At 43.1% G+C, this 24996-nt stretch overlaps 1 protein-coding gene across 1 annotated transcript in view; it reads right to left on the bottom strand.

The window, feature by feature from the left end:
• The window catches only part of Slit3 (slit guidance ligand 3), a 621317-nt gene that overhangs the window by 557288 nt on the left and 39033 nt on the right, over positions 1 to 24996 (bottom strand). The window contains exons 2-3 of the mRNA XM_004637040.1: positions 14719 to 14790; positions 8519 to 8590 (exon numbers count right to left, since the gene is read on the bottom strand). Coding sequence (XP_004637097.1) covers positions 8519 to 8590; positions 14719 to 14790 — 144 coding nt within the window. The remainder of the gene's footprint in view (positions 1 to 8518; positions 8591 to 14718; positions 14791 to 24996) is intronic.

Here is a 24996-nt window from a genome sequence, read left to right as displayed (position 1 = left end):
GGAGGGTTCAGCAGAAGGTTCACAAATTCAAGCCCAGACTAGACAATTTACTGACTTAGCAAGACATTGTCTCAAAATAAAAAGGGCTTCATGCAGTGCCTGGCCTCCATTCCAGTTGCCACACACAAAAAAGAGGATGTAGATTTGTACAAGAAAGGTATCATCTCTTTCAAATAAGACAGAAGTAGTAGTCCTAAGAAGCAAGAGTATGTTTATGCAAAAACAACCACTAGAGGCTAAAAAAAGAAAAAAGAAGATGGGATCAAATGAGTTTAATGAGTCTCTCAGAACTATCAAACAGCAGGAAGGATCTTCTCCATCATTTGCAGATCTCAGATGGATGTTTATTAATAACAGGAGGGGCAAATCTCTGATTTTTCCAGAATAAGTGTCTGGACTACAGAAAACACCTGTTCCTGTAATACTCCACACACCTCCGCCAACCTCATGAGGGCTCCACAGGGCAATTACCTCAAAAGGTCCCTTGTCCTCAGGAGCAGTGGTACCAGTTTCAACGTGTATAAAGCCATAGTAATCAAGAAAACATGGAATTGGTGAAATAATACTCACATAAATTGCTGGCAATGAAATAGAGCAAAAATAAATCCAAGTCAACATAGTCAACTGATTTGTGATGAAGGAGTGGAGAAGGCATAGTTCTTTCAACAAATGGCTCTGGAATCTTTAAACATCCATGTGCAGAAAAAGGCTCAATATTTATTTATTTGATAAGAGAGGTCTGAGTCAGCCTTGTGTTCCTGAGACAAAATTCTTGACATGTGCAAGTTGAAATAGATGTTTGTTTCGTGCCCTAGTTTTAGATGTTTTGATTTATGGTAAGCTGGCCTGAAGACAGTGATGTCACTGATGAGTGCAGCTGGGGAGAGTGGCTCAATTCATTGCACCCAGGAAGCAGAGGGAGGAAAAGGGTGCACAGAGGATGAGGCCTGGGACCAGAAAGAATTCCTGTGGCTGCCATCCCCAAGACCCACCCAGACACCCTCATGTGCCCTCTGCTTACTTCCTAGGTGTCTCTTAAGTCAATCAAGTTGGCAGTCAAAATTAACCTTCACAGGAGGAAAATGCTTTTCTTACTATTAAGGTTTTAACCTTCTTTGTGTATTTTGCATATAGATGTTTAATCAGATATGTGGTTTGTAAATAATTTCCCTATCTGTGGCTTTTTTTCTTTTAATATTTATTTATTTGATACAGGGTCTTGCTACACAACTTGGACTCACAAGTGATCTTTCTGTCTCAGCCTCCGCAGCACTAGGATTACAGGCATGCACCACCATGCCTGTTTTCAGTGGCCGACATGCCCCGTGTTCAGGGGCCAACATGGCTTTCCTTGTGCTTGCCAGGCTGGCTCTTAGACCACTGAGCTATCTTGTAGGCACTCTGTGGCTTTTCTTTTCATGGCCTTACAATGTCTTTGAGAGGACAAAAGTTTAATTTTTTTTTTTTTTTTTTTTTTTTGTATCAGGGATTGAACTCAGGACCTTGTGCTTGGTAGGCAGGAACTTAAGTCATTGAGCTATTTCCCTGGCCCACAACTTTAAATTTTAGTAAAATGTAATTCATCCTTTTTTTTTTTTTTTTTTGCTTTCATGGATCATGCTTTTGGGGTTGCATCAAAAAGCTCATCCCCAAACCTGAGATCACATAAATATTATCCACTATGTTTTCCTCCAGAAGTTGTGTAGTTTTACATCTTACAGTTAGGCTGGAGATGCATTTTGACTTTAAGCCATAAGTATCGGGTCTTGTTTTTTCTGCATACAGATGTTTAATGGTTCCAGAGCCATTTGTTGAAAGGACTATTCCTTGTCCACTCAATTGTCTCTGCTCCTTCATCAAAAATCAGTTGACTGTGTTGGCCTGGAGTGATTTTCGCTCTATTTCATGCCTTTGATTTATGTATTATTTCACCAATAGCATGTTGTCTTGATTATTACGGCTTTATACAGCGGGCCTTGAAACTGGATAGTGTAATTCCTACAAGTCTGTTTTCAGAATTGTACTAGTAATATTTATTTTGAGATGACTTCTTTTATTTCTAAATTCTTTCTTGGGTTCCTCACCCCACCTTTCAAGTTCTACTTTTCTCTAATCATCCAATTTCCAAGTTTGTAAAATTTAGACTTATGTTCTTTTATAATTTACAAGATCTTAATTCTCATAGCAGCTAGTTTTGAATGGCTCTTCTATTACAGTTGTCATCTGTTTTGTGGGTATCTTTTTTTGTATGTTTTCCTTGTTTCTAAGGAGGTTATTATGTTTCATCATATTTTTATTTTTCTAATTAAAACAACGGCATAAGCATCAATCATAATCTTACTGGCTTATTTCTTAAGTGACATAAATTTCTCTGTAACTTCAAGTGTTTAACATACTCTTGTTTTTATAAATTAATGAAAAATGCAGCCTTGTGTTTTTGAAGATCTTACTCTTCTGGTGACTTCTAACACTTCCCACAAGTTGCATTTTCATCCATTCCTACTATATTTCCTGTTCTGATTCTCCACTTCAGTAAGTTTTATGTCAATTCTGGGCCATTCTTTACCAAAACAAACAAATAAACAAGCACCTTGGGCCAGTGAAATAGCTCAGCAGTCTAAAGTACCTGCTTAGGCAACCACAGGGACTTGGGTTCAATCCCCGGCACCACATGCTATGCCAGCCTCGCCCCCAGGGCGAGCTCAACTGACCACAAGATAACAACAAAAACAAAAACAAAAACAAAAACAACCCACCTTGCTTTTAATAGCTTAAAGTGTTTGTGGGGACCAGAATATCCGAAGTCCTGTCATCAGCACATCATGTTCCTTTGTATGTGTCATAATTTGGACCTGAAGGAATTCTCAGATTGGGCAGCTTTCCTCAAACTCACCAGTGTTTCCACAGATTACAAATTGTTAATTTTAGGACTAGACAATTCCCAGGATCAGTTATGCCCCTCTATTTCCTCCAACCTAGAGGAGATACCTCAACAGTGTTGCCAACATTAGTTGTTCTTCCTTCCTCAGCTGCATATGTTGAAGGGTTATTGGGATAATTTACTGATTGTTTTATTTTATTTTATTATTATTTTATTTTGTGGCTCAGGGATCATCTTTGCTCCACGTACCTGTTTTCTTATTGACTTCTTGATTATTTCTGCTATTAGAGAACATTTTCTCCATAAAATTTCAGTCCTTTGACATCTGTGGAGGCCTGCTTTCTTTGTCTCCCCCCACCACACACACATTGGGGCTTGAACTCAGAACCTTGTACTTGCCAGGCAGGTACTTATGCCACTGAGCCATCTCACTGGCACTGAAGCTGCGACCTGCTTTCTTAACCAGTATAGTAATTTCATGTGGATATGCAAAGAGTGTTTTTAATTCTACTGCTGTTGTTTGTCATGTTATCTATATACAAACTCAGTCAGATTTGTAAATATTACTGTTAAAATATTCTACATGTTACTAATCATTATATTTGTGAGATGTATCAATTGTTGAGGAAGTATCATTATTACGGTCATAAACTCATCAATCTACCTATTTAGTTTTACCAATATTTCCTTTATATATTTTCAGGCTACATTTCTAGACACACACAGACTTAGATTTGCTGTTTATTCTTAGCGTATTTATTAATTTATTCTACTTTATCATTATTAAATATCACCCTTTGTATCCAATAATGTTTCCTTTTTAAAATGCATTTTATCCAGTGTCAATAGTGCTATAACAAGTATCTTTCAATCAATTTTTATGGCATCTTTTATCCTTTTATTTTAAACTATTTTATCTTTATATTTAATATTTGTCTTTTTATTTTTTATTATTTTTTAATATATTTAGCACAGGTTTTTTCGTGTCTCACTACACAGATCAGACTCATAGTGATTCTCCTGTTTACAGCCTCCCAAGCACTGGGATTACAGACATGCACCACCACACTCAGTCTCAATAGCCATCTCATGATGCCCTGGTGGCGGAGCTGGCACAGCATACTGGGGATCAGGCCCCAGTCCCTGCATCTGCCTAAGGAGGCACTTTATTCCGCTGAGCTATCTGGATGGCCCAAAATCTGTCTTTTTAAAAAGCACATAATTATTGTTCTTTTCTATTCCACTCTAAGAATCTGTCTTTTAATAGGGACATCAATCCATTTATATGGGTTAACTAATCATGATATATTTATGTTTACATGAGTTATCTTACTATTTGTTTTTTTATTTGTCCCATTTCTTCTATATTCTTTTTATTTCCTTTTATTTCATATGCTAGTGTATCATTCATGTCCTTTCTTCCTCTATTGAGTTATTATAATTATTACTATTGCTTTTAAAGTCTATCCTGTAGATTATAGCCTACCATGTTTATATAATAAGGTAACGAATGTCAGTCTTATCACTTTCTAGATCATTCAGGGATCTTTGAACACATTAGTTTCAGTGACTCTCTTTACTTTCATGCTGCTGTTTTTGCCTAAGTTGCTTCTAATCTACAACAGTCACTTACTGTCCTTTTCATGATACTGAGCTTTGTAAGAAACTACAGCAGTTTTCTTACAGCGTGGCTCACCTATTTCATTTGTGTGTCTCCTCTTTGCTTCATCTTCTAATCAACCTCATCTTCTCTCACCTTCTAGAAGCTAGCAAGGAGATTCAGCTAAAGTAGATTGAGGGTAAACATATTTCGTGACAATATTTTATAGTTAGGGCTTTGAATTTTATATTTCGTTAAATGGGATATGAACACTTGAGCCTCATAATATTCTTGTGTGGAATAAATGAGATAGTATACATACAGTACCTAATATGCCACCCGACACCTAACAGATAAAGTTTCCCATATCAGTACTAGTGTCATTGGGGCTAATTTTTTTTGTGTGCAGCTCTCCTATGCATTTTAGGATATTTAGACATATCTCCAGCTTCTACTCATTAGGTGTCATCCCCCACTTACGAAAATCAAACATGTCTCTACACACTGCCAAGCATCACCTATAGAGGAAGCAAAATTCATCTTAGTTCAGAACCTATGATGTGGAGCAAAAACTCAAGTAGTATTTTAAATATTCCCTAAGCACTTACTATCAGTAAATCCCTAAGCTTTGTTCGAGGATTTGACACTAAGAGCTACATGTACATGATTCCAGACCTTCACATAGTCCTGATTCTGAGTAGAGACAATCTGGAAAATAGGGAATTAACATACAGCATTGTAAGTTTCATGATAGGAATAATGATGTATACATATGAGTGGAAGGTGCTGCAGTGTGGTAATTCTTTGAGTGTGTCCTGCAAATGTTCTTGTGTTGAAAGTCTAGTTCTTCATGTGGCATCTTATAGAGGTGGAACCTAGTGGCAGGTGATTGGGTCATGGGTATCACCCTCAAAGAGGACAGAAGGTGGCCTGCGAGGGAGGTAGCCCTCCCCACTCTCTGACTTCCTGTCTCCCCAAGTGATCTCCCCCCTCACATGTGCCTCCACCTAATGGTATGTGCTGTGATGTCACGTATCCAAGGGAGCTGCCACCAAAGTCGGAACTGATGATGATGCTGTCTAGTCCTAGGCTGCCAACTTCCAGAGTGTGAAATAAATAAGCCTCTTTTCTTCATAAAGCACCCAGCCTCAGATATTTTCTATAGCAAAAACAAAACAAAACAAAAACACAAAGCCTGCATCTTAATTCTTGGTCTGGAACATGTGTCCTTTCACAGGAATAAGAAATTGTGAACAAGAACACATAGGATAGACTTTTTGCTCTTCTTTCCCAATAAGCCTCAAGAGAACAAACCAATAATCAACATTCAAAATATAAATAAATTTTCCATAAATGAATCATCAAAATTTACATACATTGGAGGCTGCATTCGGGGATATGATGAATAAGACAGTCTACCATCAGATGCAGAAACACAGATAAGGCGAAGCAGGAGTAAGAGCTAGTGATGGCATGATCTGCCACGTGTTTCTTCAGTTCTCCACATCAAGTATATTTTCTCATTTTGTGTCACTCAGTTTGACTGAGGACAGATTGGATAACAGAAACCAGACTAATGCCAGTCAGCATTCGTAACACCCCTCATGCACACACATCTCTTCTTGCTAACACCAAGAGGCCTTGCCTTCGTCCAGGTGTGTAGACGAGGCCAGCAGCCCACCACTCTGATCTTCCTCCTCATCAACGACTTACTCAGCTTCTTGCAATAGAAGTCATAGCCTGGCCAACCAGGCCCTAAGCCAGTTTTCTGTACTTGCTGGGCACAGGGCTGCACTCCCTGTCCCAGTCTCTCTCACAGTGTACTCTAGCCACACAACTATGAAAGAGCGGAAGCACCAGGTACTTCCTCCAGGTCTAAGCCATGGAAATTTCCTCTGGGCAACCCTTCATGCCATTTTCCCACCCACTGGCTTGGCAACAGACAAAGGCTCATACAGAGGATGCCAAGATTTAAAGATGGTAAAGTCAAGGAATAAAAGCAAAATGCATGCCTGACTCTCCAATTGGAGGAGAGAGGCCTTGTGAGTGTCACTCATATTGGGTTTTATATGAAAAAGAACTAACCCTCTATTGTGTTAAGTCACTAAGATTTGAGGGCTTATCTAGAATAGCAGCTAGCATTACCCACCTAATATACCACAGCAGAGAAATAGCCAGGTTTATTCTGCAGTTGTAATCCCTTCAGCTCCCCAGACATGCATGGTATTTCAGCCTTGTTCACCAGGCTTCTTGCCAGAATAATTCACTGATACTCCCTGGGGTGAAATGGGTATGTGAGAGGTTATTTGCAAGGCCACTGCTAAAGATCATACTTCATCTAATGCCTGCAACACAGGAATACAAAACGACATGGGCTTTGATGTCAGGCAGATGTGGCTTTGCCTCTTGCTCGCCATGCTTGACAATTCTTTGGCTTGATACTGCTGGGTCTTTGTTTCTCCATCTATAAAAGCAGGATAATAACAGCTCTGAGGAATTTTGTGGAACTAAATGCGATGGTAGCACAGCTCCTGCGGTCCAAAGGACTCAGCTAACTCCTTCCCAACAACCACAAACTCAATGAGTTAGGAATTTATTTACTCTTATAATCAGAAGACTACGTAAGGAAGCACCTTTTCGCAAAGGACTGTGTGTTTATTTTTTCATATAAATGTTAATTATTTCATACAGGAGAACCAAGTTCAACAAATACTTCTGCTTTCTTTGACTTCAGATAGAAGAACTCAAGTTTGGCAAAATGTAAAGATCAAAGTATAAACAAAGGTAACATGCATTAGTTTTATAATTTTTCCCCTCATGAGAAATAAATGTCACCGTTTCATACCAATAACAGTAGAACATATGCTGGGATTTGATCCGGAAGGAGAACAATAAAAGAGACCATCTACACATCAGGAAGGAGGAAAACATCCTATTAGGTGACAGTGATGTTCACGAGATGAGGACCATCCCCACTCCTGAGAGGCCTCAGATGGAATTACTTCATGGGAAAAAAGTAGCACGTTATTAAGCTAATAAGCTGCTGGCTGGCATGCACTTCACCCACACTATCTCTGTACATGAGATTTGGCACCAAGACAGGTGACCAGAGAAGAATTCTTCTAGGCAAGCTAGTGGAACTGTGGGCAACCACGCCCGCCAACTGAGAAGAGGAAGGAGGCAAATGTCAGGGCAACTAGGATGCAGAGGGAAGCTCTCAAGAGAGCCGCCCACCAGCATGACTAAGTGCTCTTGGGGACAGTCCCTGCTCAGAGGGCAGAAAGCAAATATCCAGATGTTAGGAGCTGCCAGATGTGATTAACTGATGGAAAGTGAAGCTGCCCACGTAACCACCTGAGCAGCCCTCCTCAGCAAAGTGACCCTAGCGTTTTCTGCAAAAGCATTCATCGGCAAAATAAACGGAGGCCCCATCCGTCTCCTGTCCCACCTCTTTTGCTTCTGATCTGATGGAGGCAGAACAGTGGCCTATTTTTAAACTCCTGGCGATGTGTTCTCTCCTGGAACCATGTGGGCTACCTCGCAGAGGCTGATGCTCACTCCAAGGAAGAACAGCCCTGCTGAGGGCTCCGCCCACTGGCCCAGCCCTCCTCTCCCAGGAGAGTGCAGCTGAGGAGCCTGGGGAGAACAGACTGGGGAGGAGCGTGCGCTCCTTGCGGAGGAGTAGGGAGTACATGATTCTGGCTTCCATGACAGGGTAAGTGCAGGCTTCCCTCCTCCTAGAAGGGAAGGCTGAGGGCTGCCTGCAAACCAGCCACATGTAGAAAAACCCAGAGCAAACTCAAGCTGGAGAAGAGGAAAGACAAACCCCAGATGCAGACCCCATCATCTTTTTAAGACAAGGCATGCAAGTGCATTTCGGGGTCTCTGGGACATACATTTGGTGGGCTTTAAATGCAACAGCAAACATTTCATTAAACATTAAAAAGTTGTTTTTAACAAGGCCACAAGTCCACTTAACAAAACATATGCCAACAGACAAAACGCTCTATTTAAGACAGGGGTTGTACTTCACTTACAATCGCTCCAGCTGCTTTAGATCCTGGAAGGCGCCTCTCTCAATGATGCTGACCTGGTTGTCTTCCAGATGCCTAGAACCAAAGAGGCAGCAAATGTCAAGGACAAGCTTGCCGAGGAATTCTCATCTGATGCCCTGGCCATGCAGCTGTTAGCCCCCTGTGACACCCTCTGTGCCCCTCCAACTGGAAGCAGTGTGGCAGGACAAGAAAACTCAAATCCCAGCTTGGTGTCACGGTAACCAGAGTGTCACCGCCTGCACACGTCTACCTGACAGATTGGTTTGCATGCCTCTATTTTAAGAATGTTCTCAGCAAATGCCCCCCAAGCACTGCAGGATGTTGCACAGAAAAGGAAAAGGTAAAAACTGCTTCTTAGAAAAACCACACATATATTCATCATCTCTCCCCTTGGAACTCCCTCCACGGATTCAAAAATACTTCATTGAAAAGGGCCTTCCCTGTTCACCCTAGTAGAAAGGGTGAAGCTACTGTACTGTGAGACAGCTGGTTGCAGCTAAGCAAATCAGCCTGTGCCCAGGAACTGCCCTTACCCTGGGCCTGGGCAATCTCAACCGCAAATGCTTGAGGTTCCCTGGTGGGCACGAACGGTTGGTGCTGGTCACAAAGGCTCGCTCCCCCTATCCCCAGGCACAGGCCTTGCTCCTCCCTTAAGCCCTCCACAGCAGTTATTAAAATACCCTAAACACTCTGCCCAAGAGAGTTTGATTCATGTATATGGCTTACCCTTAATACTTGAATGCACAATGAAACATTTGTTGTCCCTACTTTAAAAAAAAAAAAAAATGGATTAGCTGAGCAGTAAAGAAGAGGAAGAATGAGGCAGCATGACTTCCGTGTGGGTGGGGCTGACCCTGGGCCAGGGAGTGAATCAAATCATATTTGGTGACTGAATGGATTGGGGAGATATAGGATTGTGGCCAGAGGATGCTTCTGTGGAAGGGAGAGTCAAAGAAGGACCAGGGCTTCCGCCGGACGAGGCAGAAACACAGGAAGGGCTCATCTTCCCTTTGAAATGGACCTTCTACGATGGCTACCTGCAGACACATCATTCCCTCCTGCACTCTTACCCATCGGGCCTGTGTGTCTAATTTTCAGTCTACTTCCCAACTACGCCTAAGGAACAGGAAGGTGGCACTTCCTGTAATCATACCCTCATAACTCTGGGCCACTATACATATTGATTGTGTATCAGAATCTCGAATTTCTGACTATCCAAGTAGGTGAGGGCATTTTATTAGGTTCTATGACATCTCACCTTTGTGCTTCCAAATATCAAATGGTCAGAACCAATGAGCAGTCGGGGGGTCAGCCGGCTTGAGGCAGGCTTCATCCACGCTGCAGCTGTGTCATTTGCAGCCTTCCTATCTGAGGCCACTCACAGGCTCCTCACTTAGTAGACATGGAAGTGACTGAACAGAGATATCCAGAGACTCTCCAAAGAGATGTGACACACGTGCAGTCACACAGCTAGCTAGGGCATGCACATCCTCGGGGCCCAGACTGGTACAGTTTGCAGATGTTGTTTTGAATCCCAGTCCTACTTATCCCAAGCTGACGGTATTACACTGGGATAGGTAGTCTACCTCTTGAGACCCAGTTCCTTCTCTGTAGAGAAAGTAAAACACCACCATATGTTACAAAAATACAAATGGAATTTAAAATTAACCAAGCACATAATCTGAAGTACAATTAGAAGCTTAATAAATGCTCCTTCCCTTCTTCCTCTTCTTTTCCATCCTGCCATATGGCAAGGAGGCCTTGGAAGATGAACGGATTCACACGAGTACATCTTGCCAAACAGCCAGTTCAGTGCTTAGTGACTGGAATTCATTCACTAGGCTTTACAATCCTCTAATCAGTCAATGAATCAAACACAAAGCTGCTGTCATTATTTTCCAACTAGAAAAAGGACTAACTTTAGTGAGACTGAGGGTTACACTGTCTCTGGGGTTCTGAAAAGGCCTGGCTCCCACTTCCTGTGATATGCATCTTCACTCTATGCGCAGTAAACTCACAGGATCAGCATTTCTTACAAGAGGAAGAGGTGGTGAAATATGTGCCTGTGTGATTCTTGCCCATTTTCTACCTTGCTGGGTTTTCACTGGCTTCCAGAGGAAGCGCCTTGACTTCTAGTTTCCTGCTGGAATCAAGGAGTGGGAATCAGGAGCAGGTGGGAAGACCATAGCGGGCTGTGAGAGTAGGAGATTTATTCTTTCCTCTCCTGGCTAAGTCACTTCAATTGACTGTGTCCCTCTACCTAAGGCCATAGGGGCTGTCAGGCAGTCCCTGCTCTGCTGCACATGGTGCTCTGAGAGGCCAGTAGTGGCTCCCTGCTGTCAGGAGCCTCAGGACTCTACCATCTCTTCTTGAATTCTTTCACTCTGCACACACCTTTGTGAATACCTCTTGATTTAGCTCTTCTCATTTACCTTTCACGCCATCACTTGCATCAGAAAGTTATGCAGCCCCCCTAACCCCCCACTCTTCAGATCTACTTCCTAGATCTACCAGAGCCCAGCCTGTCATTTAAAAGCACAATAAATAATCGCCATCTAGTAAAACAAAGATGGACTGAATGGAAGAGCCATCAATCCCCACCCTACTCCAAGGCTGAGAGGCAAGCCAAGAGCAAACATGAAATCCATGGATGCCACCCTCATCTCACTGAGCAGACGCAGGACAGGAGAGCTGAGGCTGAGTTCGCAGAAGAGCTGCCAGTGGCTGGGGTCTGTTCTGAGTTAGAGGGACACATACTGTGTTCATTTTCAGCTCTTCAGCATTGTTTCTTTTTTTTTAGGTTTAGCACTGGATCAGAATCGGAAACGGCCCTCATGTGATGATGGTGGAGGCGGAGTTTAATTCTTTTATTAACCCCATTTGGGATAAAGCTGCTTCCCACATTGTAAACATAGCAGAACCCTTAAATAGATTGCTAAGAAAAGGAATACAATTGATACCACCAGAATAGATCTTTTCCTACTCCCACCCCAGGGGGAAATAACTGTCATGGGCACCTCTTATATCTCCTCCTTGAACACACTTCACTTACAGAAATTGCCCTAGGATGGAGCTGAAGCATACCAATCCATCTCTGTTTCCTCTGCCTTCACCAATTCACCTGCACCCTATTAACAGTTCTCCAGAGAAATGGGTGGCAAGCTCGGGTTATTCACGACTATTGAGTATTATCTGGCGTCATTAAAAACTGTAAATAAGAAGCATATAGAGGAAATGGGCCAAGAAGTGAAGAAAGCTTTTTAAAAAGCCATGTAGATTGCTCAGCTACAAAAGAACAGATTCAGAGAAAATATGGGGAAAATTGGGGATATTTTATTGGTGCTAGAAAGCATTTCAACTATTGTAGCTCACAGGCTCTTTCACAGTAACAAAGGGCCATGTGAATGAGATTGTCTTTGAGTTGATAAGCAATATAATGAAATAGTATATTAACAGAGTCTATAAAGTAGGGGTAAAAGGCTTTCTGGCATTGCTGATCAAAATAAGAAGAATGTACCAATTAACTGAATAGATAAACTATAGTCAAAGGAACGTTATAGATCATCCAGAAGATATTAATCTGATCTTTTGTTATTATTTTAAAGTTCCTGAGGCTGTTCTCTCTCCCTCTCTTGTTGCTTTTGCTACTGAGCCCCATCCCCATGAACTCTTTCCCCTCTGCCATGTTCCACCCTGCCTTGGAACCAGCTGATTATGGACTGAAACAAATTAAACAGGTTTTTTTTGTCCTTTTAAAAAACAATAAATAAAAAAGTAAAGTTTCTATTTGCAGAGAACAGATAAGAAAATTGGAATTTTTATTAGGCTTGCTGATGTAATAGTAAGAAGATCAAAGGGTTATTTTTGACTTGGTTAGAAAATGAGTTATGAGGGGGAATTTGTGACTTATGAAGGGAAATTTCTCACAGACACAGGGGAAGAAATTGAAAAGAATTGAGAGACTCAATAAATTTCTGTTTTTTTAAACTGGGCAAATGAGGGCTGATGAGATAGCTCAGCAGACTAATGCCTGCTTAGGCAAGCACAGGGACCAGAGTTCAATCTTGATCACTAGCACTACATGGCGTGCTAGCCCTGCACCCGGGTGCGCTGAGCTGGCGACCTAGTCCAGGCGTGGGGGTGCAGGCCTCTAATCCCAGCACTGAGGAGGCTGACAGCAGGGGGATCACTATGAGTGTGAGCTGCATAGTGAGACCCTGCACAAAATACATAAATAAAGAAAACCTAAACTGGGCAAATGACCTGGAAGCAGGAGTCTCCTTCTTACATTTCTTCAATAAAGATCATCCTAAACTGAATCACAAAATCATGGAATTTTCCACCCTTATCTCAGTCTGATCCACAACATACACCTTGTCAGGGCTGCCAGTCACCTGACAGGAGTGGAGCTTCTGTGGCAAAAGAACAACTTGCACAGGGATGGATTGTCTCTCTGAGGATGATGACAGAAGCCTGTTCAGGACCAAAGACAGGAAAACACTCAGTGGGAGCGCCTGGCTGTAGCTGGTGGTCCAGCACTCAGACACTCATGGTCCCACACCCTGGTAGGGAAACCCTGAGTACCAGTGGTGCACCTTCTCTTTTCAGTGCTAGGGACTGGACCCAGGGTCTAGCACCTACCAAGAACACATTCCAACACTAAGCACTATTCCTAGCACCAGCTGCGGTTTTCAAATTGGGAACACTTCACTGTCTTGGTTTTCTAAGCTTTCTAGAATGCAAACACACAGCAGTACAACATGCGCATTAGAAGACACATAGTCTGGGTTCCGATTTTAGTTCCTTTGGTCACCTGCAATGGGAAGCTGAAGCTCTCTATCCTATTTGTGCTCTGTGTGCCTCTGCTGCAAAAAGGGGCTCATAATAACAACAACCTCATATGTTACCATTCAGAAATGCTATGCTTGGTCCATGGAAAGTATCCTCCTGCACATGTTGGTTGCCATCATTGTTGTTATTAATAACACTTGTCAAATCAGGAAAACAATGTTAGAAAAGTAATACTTGACAAGTGCTACTGAGAACAAGCATATACTGTTTATGTTAATGTTAAAACCATGAAGCCATCTGTGTGTAACTACATGAGAAGAAAGGACTGTTATGTATCTGTTACCAATACCGATGGCAAGAAAACTGAGGTTCAAAGAGGTATAGAGATTGGCTTGAAGTAGCATGGGGTAGTTAATTCTAAATCAAAGCAGAATCTGGCATGTCCTGGTCTGCATACAAAATTCTATTAGCAAAAGAAAGAGGTGGCCTCTGCTATTAACACTTTAGCTAAATCTAGTAAAGATTTGCCAGCAAAAAGTCCGTGACACAAATAACATCGAGGCAGTGGCCAAATTGCCCAGGTTACACTTCAGGGCACACTTCTGGGTCAGCATCAACTACTGAGAACAGAAGGAATGAGGAATAAGGACTTGGGGAGATGGCTCAGTGGAATAAGCGCTGCCCTGGCAAGCGTGAGGGCCTGAGTTCAATCCCCGGTTCCACCAAAAAAAAAGAAAGAACAAGGAATGAGTTGGTCCTCTCTCAGAGCTCTGAATGTCTTTTCAATGGACAAAGATAAAGGAAGTTTCTTACCACTTACAGACTTAAGGATGGGTAAACGTGTTCAAATTTCAGCAAAAAAAATCAAATATTCTTTGCTTCCCTGTTCCACCAATGCCCATCTAAAATTTTGCTACCTGTCTATACAGCTGTGAATATTGAGCAAGTACTCTGACCCTGTCTGGCCCTTTCTCTCCCTTTTCCCCTCCTCTCCATTAAGCACCAAGATAAATAACATTTGTCCCAATTGCTCTTTTAGTGTACGGGCTGGAGAAGAAATTATAATCTCTGTGGAAGGGAAGCATGGTTAGTCAACCTGACATTGCTGTCATCTTGTAAGCTGGGCATGTTGATTTATTCATTTATAGCCTTCTGTTTTCCCTGTCACTGGAACTGAGCTCCTCCATCGATCTCACCCAGCCAGCGACATCCAGACACAGAAGGTGAAACCTGTGAGCACTTGGGTGCTATAATGAGGGGCTTTCTGCCGCAGAACAGTAGATTCCTGTTGCCAGTGCTTCAGGGTGTGATGTCAGGGTAGTGAGTGGAACATTTTCACGAAGCTGAAGAGCTGAAAATGAGAATTCATTAGAGGGTCATTTGTTACTTACAAGACTCGGAGGTTCTTGAGCCCAGCGAAGTCCATCTTGGTGATCCTGGTGATGTTATTTCTGTCCAGGTCACTGCAATGGAATGATAATTTAGGTCAGATTTTTGTAGGTTACATTTATGGTCTATTCAATCCAGACTGGGTTGGGCTGGAGGGACGCTGCTTGTCAGGGAGAAGGCAATTACAATGATTAATGATATCCCTTTAGCATACCCAACTAGCCTTAAGGATATTGTACGGAATAAGCCACTCATTATATATGTAGCAGAGCTCTGTTATATTTCTCTGCTGTCTGGCTTCTGTAGATCCTTCTACAAGAAACAAACTCTTTTCCGCATGTCTATCTCCCCTAGTTTTCAGATCATGTCATACATGGGGCCTGACCCGTCTTCCCAATGCTAGGATTCCAGGGTATCTGATCCACACCAACCTTATAAGCACCTTCAATCCCTCTTGACCACAGCAACTGTTTCAGGAGTAAGTGGATCACACTTAAATGAACAATGGCTCTGCCTGCTAGGACTGCTAAATTGCTCAGGGTTTCACTAAAAGAGAGGCTGCCACGGACAGACATGTTCCAGGGATTGGGCATGGTGGCAGACACCTGTAGCTTTAGCATCGTGGGAGACTGAAGCAGAAGAGGTACAAGTTTAAGGCCAGCCCAGAAAACTCAGGGACTTAGTGAGACCCTGTTACAAAGAAAAAAAAAAATGACTGGGAATGCTCAGCATTAAGTACTTGGTTTAGTCTTCAGTACCCATCTACCCCACCCCCAAGAAAAGGTTGCTTTTAAGAAGAAGAAAGGCAGGATTCTTCACTCCATCTTATGAACACAGTTACGCCTGAAGCCACGTACCTCTGTATGTTGAAATCGTATGCTAGCTCCTTTGCATTTTGGTTTAAATCAGTTTGAATTGAATTTTCCATCACTTGAAATCAAAATAAATCACTGCTTATTTCAGTATATATGTAGACCCTAATAGGTAAGGCAATATTCTCCAACATAGAAATCAAACTCACCTATCTTCAAACTAGTTTTAAATCTCCCCGAGGGCCAAGATCATGTATCACTGAACCCCATCGCAGAACAGAATAGAGCACATGCCCAGCACATAGCAGAAATAACTGTGCTGCTAATCTCCTACATGAAGAGGGCTGCGTGGATTATTTCTGCTGCACTTGCAAGTTTAGGTGGTTGAAAATGACCCTAAAGAGAAGAATTTGCTGTGGAAAAGCTGAAAGCTTTATGGTGGTAGAGTTGGGGTCGCATGAAGGTGGCACCATGAGGGCAGAAAACCAGCAGAGTGACAGAAAAATTGGACTTAAGAGTGATGCGTGACTGTCTAAATACGTAATGTCCACTAGAATCATCTAAGGCTGGTGATGGCAGGAAAAGAGACCATGAATAATATGTTAAAATTCATAGTATGGTTGTTAAACAATTAGTCACCATATAATTTGCCTCCTTTATGAAAAACTGAATAAGGATCTTAGCCCTTAGAATCCTACAAGGTATCTGTAAATTTTCTTTGCTTTTCTCCAAGACTTAGTGGCAGAACTTAGTGGCAGAACCTGTTCTGGATAAAATGTCATTAAAAAAATATTTTACTATTGCACAAACCTCATAGAGTATATACATCACTAGGAGGTACAAGCTTATGGGATTACAGACATATATGCAACCCATCACTGACCAAAATCTCATCATAGGACACATAATTTGCTAAGAGGCATTCCCAATGATAGGCCCCCAGTCAAATGTTCATGATTTCTTTAGTTGTACTAATCAGAACCTAAAGTTACCACCCTGCAAGTATGCCCTGAAGGACTTGGGAGCCATATATTTGATAAAGGGACATGGGAAACAGTTTTCAGACTCTATCACTTTGTAAAAGGAACAATCTAGCTATATCAAAAATAATACTAAAGTTGCTCAGCATGGTGGTACATGCTTGCAATCCCAGCTACTGGTAGGGCTGCAAAAGGAGAATTGAAAGTTTGAAATCAGCCTGGACAACTTAGCAAGATTCTGTCTCAAAATAAGTAAAATACACTGGGGATATAGCTCAATATTCCCTGGGTAAGATCCCAGTAACAAGAAAGAAATAGGAAGACTACTGAAGTAAAAATCAAGTGAGTCCCCAAGTAACCTCACTGGCTACCATCTCTTTGTCTTATCCAGTTTTCCATGACCGAGAACCACAGCCCCAGTTGGCTCCCTAGAGGTCATGTGGAGTGGTGGAAAAGGGACTGTAAGAAGTCCACTGGGAAGGAAGCGGGTTGGCTGGGGCTAGGGCTAGACACCAGCAGAGAGGCCGGAGTCTGTGGGAGCTCTTAGCCACACTGCACAATGCGCTTACCTCACATAGGAATCAGGCTGATGTCTGGAGAACTTGAAAACTGCAAATATGACAATGCAACTAAGTTTAATTACCAAGATACGGCTTGGTGCTATGGCAGCTTGTGCTGTTGGCTACAGCACCAATATTTTCAGTTAACATTTATTATGGGAAAGAGCACAGAATGTTGTCTAAAATACCATGGACATGGCAGGATGAAGTGTGCTGAAGGTTCCTCAGGTAGAGTTAGTGTGTGAGAGGCAAGCTTCAGAGGCAAGCAGTCCTGAGATTAAACACCCACCCAGACTCCTATGAAATGATGTCGGAGCAGTTCACTTCCTTTCTGAGGCTTGATTTCTCTACTGACAGCAGCAGGACAATAATGCTGACCTCAGCAACCTTTACATGTTAAATGAGATAAATGTATACACGGCACTTAGCCAGCACTCGTCAAAAAATCAAGCAACTGGGATCACTGTAACTAGTGGAAGTGCAAGTATTTCCTCTACCTCCTCTCTGATATTTCTGCTAAGAGAAGTTGACCACCCCAACTTTGTGCCTTTACCCAAGAGATTGCCTGTTGCTATGCTGTCTTTCTATGGGTGAAAAGACAGATTTATTTTGTGGCTGATGCGTAGAATGACAGCACCAAGACTGGCTCCCTCCCACGGCCTCTGCTTCTGATGACCATTTGCACAGTGCCTGCATGGGGGGCGATACAGGGGACCAGAGAGGAGGAAGATGCTCTCCCAGCACACTGAGCTCAGGAGCTCTACACTGGGCCACAGAGAATTCAGGGACACATGGGCTTTGGAGGGAGACAGGTCAGGACCAAATCTCAGTCCCATCCCCGCACACCAGCTATGTATATTTGAGCAACACATTCAACTTCTCTGCGCCTCCATGCTTAGTAGAGAGCCTCTCTCCTATTCATAAGTACTTCTGGCTAAACATAGGGATTCCTTAAATTGAGACTGAGGGAATCAGTCCACGTCAGCCTGGATGAGTTCTGAGACGGTGTGGTTGCAAAGGAGATGAGCCCGGTGGAGAAGCAATGCAGGCATCTGGGCCTTGGGCGGGGAGTGTATTTTAAAAGCATGGCTGTGATTGATTCTCTGACAGTGTGACAGTGGCCATCAAGAGGTGAGCAAGGGTGTCTAAACATTCAGCTTGCCTGAGCCACACCAAACAAAAAGGAACTGCTTTTGGCCATGTATAAAATATATACTACAGTTAATATACATAGGCAACCCAAACATCTGTACAAGTGCTTTATTATAACATTTGGGGTGGGTAGAAGGATTGACCACTGGCTGCAGTTTGCACATGCCCAGTAGCATGACCATTTCCCGTGGACCTGAGCTGGTCCCTGCACCACTGGGCAACAAGAAGTATGGAGAATGATTCTTGGGGCTTTGTGGCTATTTGGCGCTCTGTCACTCTTACAGCACTCACACTGGGTCCTCAAGCAGAAGCAATACGTGCTGCCTTCATGCCTAAGTCATAAAACTTCCCCTCCAGCCTTCTACACTCTTTTCTGTCCCTCATCTTCGGCTTGCATCAGCAGATACAGTGGCAGACTCTCTAGACAGCAAATGGAAAAGGGCTGAGCCTGTGGTTGCTGACATGGAGTGAAGACCTCTCCTCCCAAGCCTCCCGTTGACCCGCATCAGACTCAGACATGCTGCAGTAATAACTCCTGAAGCAGATTTGGGAACTGTTTGCTATAACAGGCGAATCAATCCTTTCATTTTTCTTATCTTTTCAACAGCTCTGACAGGTAGGTATTATTACCTTCCTTCAACAGATAAAAACTCTACAGCTCAGCCTTCTCAGGAGCTGCTATTTGCTGAACCCATACTACACACCAACCACTGTGCTAAGGACTCTGAGTTCATTTTCTCTAATCCAGATAGCAATCGCTTGTGGTCAGGACCGTTCTCTCATTTTTCACACGAGGAGGTTGATGCTTGGTCTCCCCTACCTGGTCCCTCAGAAGATTTGTACCCATAAAGGCATTTGCATGAGGTCACACAGCAGTAAATGGCAAGGCGGGAATTTGAACCTCATCTTTCCAAATGCAGAGGGCACGGTTTCAGCACATCCTGTCTGTCTATCTACCAGTACAGTGTAAGCATATTCCAGTGTGTCATGTTATGGGGGGAGAGAGACAGAGACAGAGACAGAGATAGACAGACAGAGAAAGAGAGAGAGAGAGACAGACAGACAGAGAGACAGAGACACAGAGAAGAGAGAGAGAGAGAGAGAGAGAGAGAGAGAGAGAGAGAGAGAGAGAGAGAATTTCTATCCTTGCGTCTTGGGGGAAGAGAAAGAAAAAAGGCACCTTCTTGATGGTCTTGTTGCCTCAACTCCAGACAAAATGCCGCGTTTCCTCCCCGCCTCCCAGTGAGGCCGGGGTCGGTGAGATGCTGAGCCTCTCCGCAAAGCCTAGGCAGAGGGGCTTTCTCGTGGACGTTGGGTACCTGCTGTGTTGCACATCATCTGCCACATTGCCTCCATAAACAGGCGTCACCATGGTGATCTCCTACATTATTTTCCCCCATGCCCATCAATGAATCATAAGCCAATGCTAAGGCTTGCAGTTCTGTGGTATTTTCATTTCTGTTTGACACCTTGGGTGGAGCAGGAAGGAAGAGGAATTCAGAACAACAGTTGAAAAGAATAAAACACAATACAAAACAAAAATGGGCATGCTATTGTCCCTACCACAGCACATGCGTATTCATGTCCTTTTAAAATTCATTTTCCAGCATTCCTGCAAAATGTCTTTGTGCTCTGGGACATTTGGTAGAGGGAGAAGTAAAACTCTATCCCAACTAAAACAGCATAATGTAGAGACAGGACATCAGTGGAAAACACAGAAGATGTAAATCTGAATCCCAACCTCTGCACTTCTTAGCTGTGTGGCCTTGGGAGGGAGTTAGTTTTATTGAGCCCCAGATGTTATTATTGTTGTTATGACTTTTGTAAAATATGACCCCAAATATCAGCTGTACAGGATTACCCTGAGGATCAAGAGAGAGAGCGTGAGAGAAAGTTGTTTCTCAATAGCATTCAGAGCAGTTCATTTTTTACCCACAGCCAACAACGGGTAGGAAGAAGATGCAACTGTGTAGGCTAAAATGTACTCTGGAAAAGGTGCTTCTCTGTGCTTGTGGAACAGACAGATGGTCCCAGCTCATAGTGGTTTGATTAGGATTTTTTAATTATGACGCTCCAGCAAAAAGCATTCAGGCAATCATTCTGTTGTTCAATAAACTACATCAGGGATCTAACACTTTGCTATAAAATACACTTTGTGCTAGATGACCATGCCCAACTGTGGGCCAAAGGAAGTCTTCTGAGTGTGTTAAGAACAGGCTGGGCTAAGCTACAGGTTAGTGCAATAAATTCCCTTTCAACTTATGGCATGTTTTCGTTTCATAATGAGTGTTTCAGCATGCAACCCTATCATATGTAAGGAGCATCTGTGTATCACTAGAGAAGACAACACTGGTTTACATCCCTCTTTAAGACAACCTGTTCCCTGGACAAGTATATACAGAGGGCTGTGTTCTGGGTAGCAGGAGAGAAGATAGGGTTTCAATAAACAGTGAGCTTGTATGAGCGGCCACTCAACATGGGAGCACCATGTTACACACAAGCAGAGGTCAGGACTCAACTCTCTTTGGGCATAATGTGTACCACAGGGTACTTGAGAAGAGCAGGGGTCAGACAACATGACCCATCAAACCAGGTCAAGCTTAAGATCTAGAATTCTCATATTTTGGAAGCCATAATCAAGTTGATTTCAAAATTAAAGGAATATAGTTTGGTCCTTGCCCTCAAAGAGCTAGTTGAGATGATGAACTAAGACTCATAAGAAAGTTTGAAAGTGAGCTAATAATTTGCTAAATTAAATGTTAAGAGATGTGGTCTAAATTCCACAAGGGGTCGACAAGGAGAGACACATGGGGTACTAAGATCAGGAATTCCAAGGAAAGAGCTGAAGGAGACAGAAAGGGAGTGCAATGCGGGGTATCAGGACAGCAGAGTGATGGTGGGGCTTATAAAGAAATATAGATGTGGAGGACAGGGTAGGAAGCTCTTGAACAAGGTTTGGGCTGTTGTAACAATACACTCAGATTTAAGGTCACAAAATATGACTGGAATCTCTCAGAGATTCTCCTGCTCAGAAAAGAGGAAATGGCACCAACTGAGATGCCTCCTGTTTCTGACTCTCCATTAACCCCAAACTAGTCAGCCAGTTGGCATGAGCTCCAAAGGCAGCCACCTGCTCTCCATCCCTTCCCCCCAAGGAAGCTGTCACACAGCTGGCTCCTATGTCCTCTCACCTCCTATGACATGGGCAGAAGATACAAAGGAGCAACAGAATGCAACAAGGACTTCATTCCCCTGGCCTCCTTCTCATGAGCTCCAGATGCTAGCAGGTGTGGCTCCTCAGAAGCCATGGCTTCACTTTGGGACTCTGTGGGCTTTAGCACCTTTTGTTTCATCTCGTGTCTTCTGACTTACATACAGAAACTGCCCAGTGGTTTCTGGGCCCCTTGTGCTTTTGCAGCACCCCTTGTGGTTTCCTGAATGGGAACTGCACCCACACCTCTGAAACAGTCCTCACCCAAACCAACCCTCTTGGAATAGTGTTAACTTGAGTTTTCCACCTGTTTCCTGTTCCTTACTGATACCGATTCCATTAACAGCTGTGCCTTGACCATTAAGTTTCAGGGGCTGCCATACACTCTAGGATACAACTGGAAACAAAGTCGCCATGCTTCCTGCCCTTAAGAAACTCAAGAGTTTAGCGAGGAAGAAATAAAGGAGTAATTGCCATAGACTGTGATAAACGCTCCTCATAGATGGGCTAACTTTTCCCTAAAATGGCCGAATATTAAATAACTTGGATGTTACCAGCCACATCTTCTATTGCAAGTATTTAACTCTGCTCCATTCAACCTGTCCTATTCAACTCTAGCATGAGAGTGGCCATAGGGCTATATAAGAGTGGCATGGCTGTGTGCTAATAAAACTTTATCAACAAAAAGAGGAATAAGGCTGGATTTGGATAAGGAGTAGAGTTTATAGAGTCCTACACTACACTACACCAGAAACATAAACAAAAGCTTGTAAGAGGGTATGGAGGTGGAATATGGGATTGCAGGGGCATGGAAAGCTTTCAGGAAAAGGTGATATTTTAATGGAGACCTCAAAAAAAAAAAGATCTGGGCCTAGCCAGGATAGGGAGAAAGAATTCCAGGTGAAAGAAATGGCCCAAAGGATAAATTCCTAAGGTATTAGGATAAATGCAAGCAAATAGGACAGGATTGTTAGAGCATAGTACAGGGAAAAGGAGGTCTTCCTTCCTTCTCTCCTTCCTTCCTTCCTTCCTTCCTTCCTTCCTTCCTTCCTTCCTTCTTTCCTTCCTTCCTTCTCTCCCTTTCCCTATTCTTTCCTTTCTTCATTTATTTTGTTTCCTTTCAGCCTTCTTTCCTTCCTGTAACAAAAATAGACACTTACTCTACACCTGTCATCATGCTTGAGGCTTAGGATAGAAGGCTGTATAATAAAAAGGTTTCTTTAAAAGAAAGGGACAGATTTTAAGGTGTCCCTAAGGTCACCACCTTCCCTTCTTGACCATGGCCAGTACTTAGAGATTTGGTCCTCACCAATGGGACATGGCAAAGGTGATGGGATATTCCCTTTGAGGCATGTTCATAAGTGTAAAGCTTGTCTTGCTGGGGAGCTCCTTTACCTGCTCTAGCTGTGATGAAACAAGTGTCCATGTTTGGGAGACCTACATGGAAGGAGCCCAGAGCAGCCTCTGCCAGCCACCTGGAAGGAGCTGAGGGTGATCAGTGAGTACTGGAAGCCCTGCATCCACAAGGCCTCAAGGGGCCAAATTCGAAAACAACTTGAGAACTGGGAAGTGAACTCCTTCCCAGTTAAGCCTTGCGATAAGACCTCAGCCTCAACTAGCTGCCATGTGAGACCTTGACACAGAGGCCCAAGCCAAGTGGGAAACAACATGTGTGCATTGGCATAAGCTGCCAAGTGATGGCAGGACTGTTAGGCAGCAAGGGAAAAGGAATGTGGCAGGAAACAGGCAGTCATAAATAGATAACAGGAGTACAGATTACAGTAAAAAAATAAGCAAGAAATAGTTTCAGGGTGAGGAAAAGAGAATGAGATAGAGTAATAGACATGGAGGCCCTGCCTTGTCCTGGGAGTTAGGAGGACCTCTCTTGGGAGGAATATTGGGTTGGAGACCAAAAGGAAAAGAAACCCACTGAGGGAAGGTCCAGAAGGAAGGAGAAGATTCCAGGAGAAGAAAAACAACAAAAAGCCTTGTGAGGAGAAGACCGTTAGATACTCTAAGCAAAGAGCAATGAGGCTCACAAGAAGGTGACTATAGCAAAGACTTCTGATAGATCCACAGAAGGAGGTGACATCCAGCCTACAGCATTCATGGAGCTGTACGTTTTCACCAATCAGAATTCCAGAAGGAAGCAATAGGGAAGTGACTGGTTTAATAGCCATCTGCCTCTTTCAGTGACATAAAGCCCACCACCATCAACTAGATTAATTCCACTCAAACACCAAGCTCCACTCCAAAGCTCAAGGGCATTAGAGCCAGGTGGGTCTCATCACTGTCCTCAGCTGGTTTCATTGAATTTTCCCATCTCTATAGCCCTAGACCTTTATGGAGTACCTATCAGATCCACGAATCGTGTTAGGCACTCTTCACACATCCCTGGTATTTGCCAGCCTTGAAAGCCCTCAGTTTCCTCCTTCCATCCAGATCCCACTGCTATATGATGGGTTCAATTGTGTGCCACAAAAGATACTGTGGCAAGTCCTAATTTCTGCTAATCTGAATCCAAACTTTTTTGGACATAAGGTCTTCGCAGATGTCCTCAGGTTTAAATGAAGTCATTAGGGTGGGCCTTGATTCAATATAATGGTGTCCTTCTAAGAACAGAGATGCACAGGGATAATTCCTGGTGACAACAGTCGTAGAGCTGAGAGCAACACAGCTGAAAGCCAAGAACACCCAGGAAGCTGGCTCTCACCAAAAGCCTGGAAGTACAGACAAAAGATTCTCACTGTACAGATTGGAGAGGGAACACAGCCACGCACACACCTGCATTTCAAATTTCTAGACTCCAGGCATGGGAGAGAATAACTGTTTGAAGTTATTTGAAGGTCCCTAGTTTGTGATATTTGTTACAGCAGCCCTAGGAAACAGATACACTCATGTGTTAGGCTTCATCCAACTCGGCTGCAGCCTTCCCCCACAGGTCCATCCCATGCTGTCATCTCCCGTCCCTGAACTTCTGACCTTCTGGGTCATTTAGCCTCTGCACAACTCATTTTGGCCTTTCATCACATTTCTTCCCTCCTTGTGTGCTGCTGCCTGTTTCCTGAATGCCTGACTGCTCTCCCCACAGACCAAAGTACGCCTTCTACACTTCCTCCCAGACACCTTGGAGGAAGAAAGGTCCCTTGGCAAAACTCAGGAAAATGAGTCTTCTTGAGATAGTGAAGCAAAAGAGTTTGAAGTAGATTTTTTAAAAAGAATTTTCTTGTCAATATTGCCAATGTTTTTTTGGGGAAATATTACTTTTCATGCTTCTTACCCCATAAAATGTTTGATAAAGTAGCGCAGTTGACTTAAAGACTCTCCCTGTAGCAAAGTGACCAAGACTCTGGAACTTGGGTGGTTTGGCCAAAGAAGATAACTTCTGCTGAGCCCAGGGGCAGTCCTCAGGAGCTGCCTACACTGTCTTGTTCTGATGGGTGTCATTTTGTCTTTGTTTCCTCTCTAACCTAAAGGATCTAATGCATCCAGCCACCAACTTGCTGGAAGACAGAAACCAGCATGTGTTCGAGAACCATCTAATTTCTATCCCACCAGCTCTCAG

This window comes from Octodon degus, unplaced genomic scaffold (assembly GCF_000260255.1).
Source record: "Octodon degus isolate 3935 unplaced genomic scaffold, OctDeg1.0 scaffold00085, whole genome shotgun sequence".
NCBI lineage: Eukaryota > Metazoa > Chordata > Mammalia > Rodentia > Octodontidae > Octodon > Octodon degus.
This window is presented reverse-complemented; position numbering and strand designations above follow the sequence as displayed.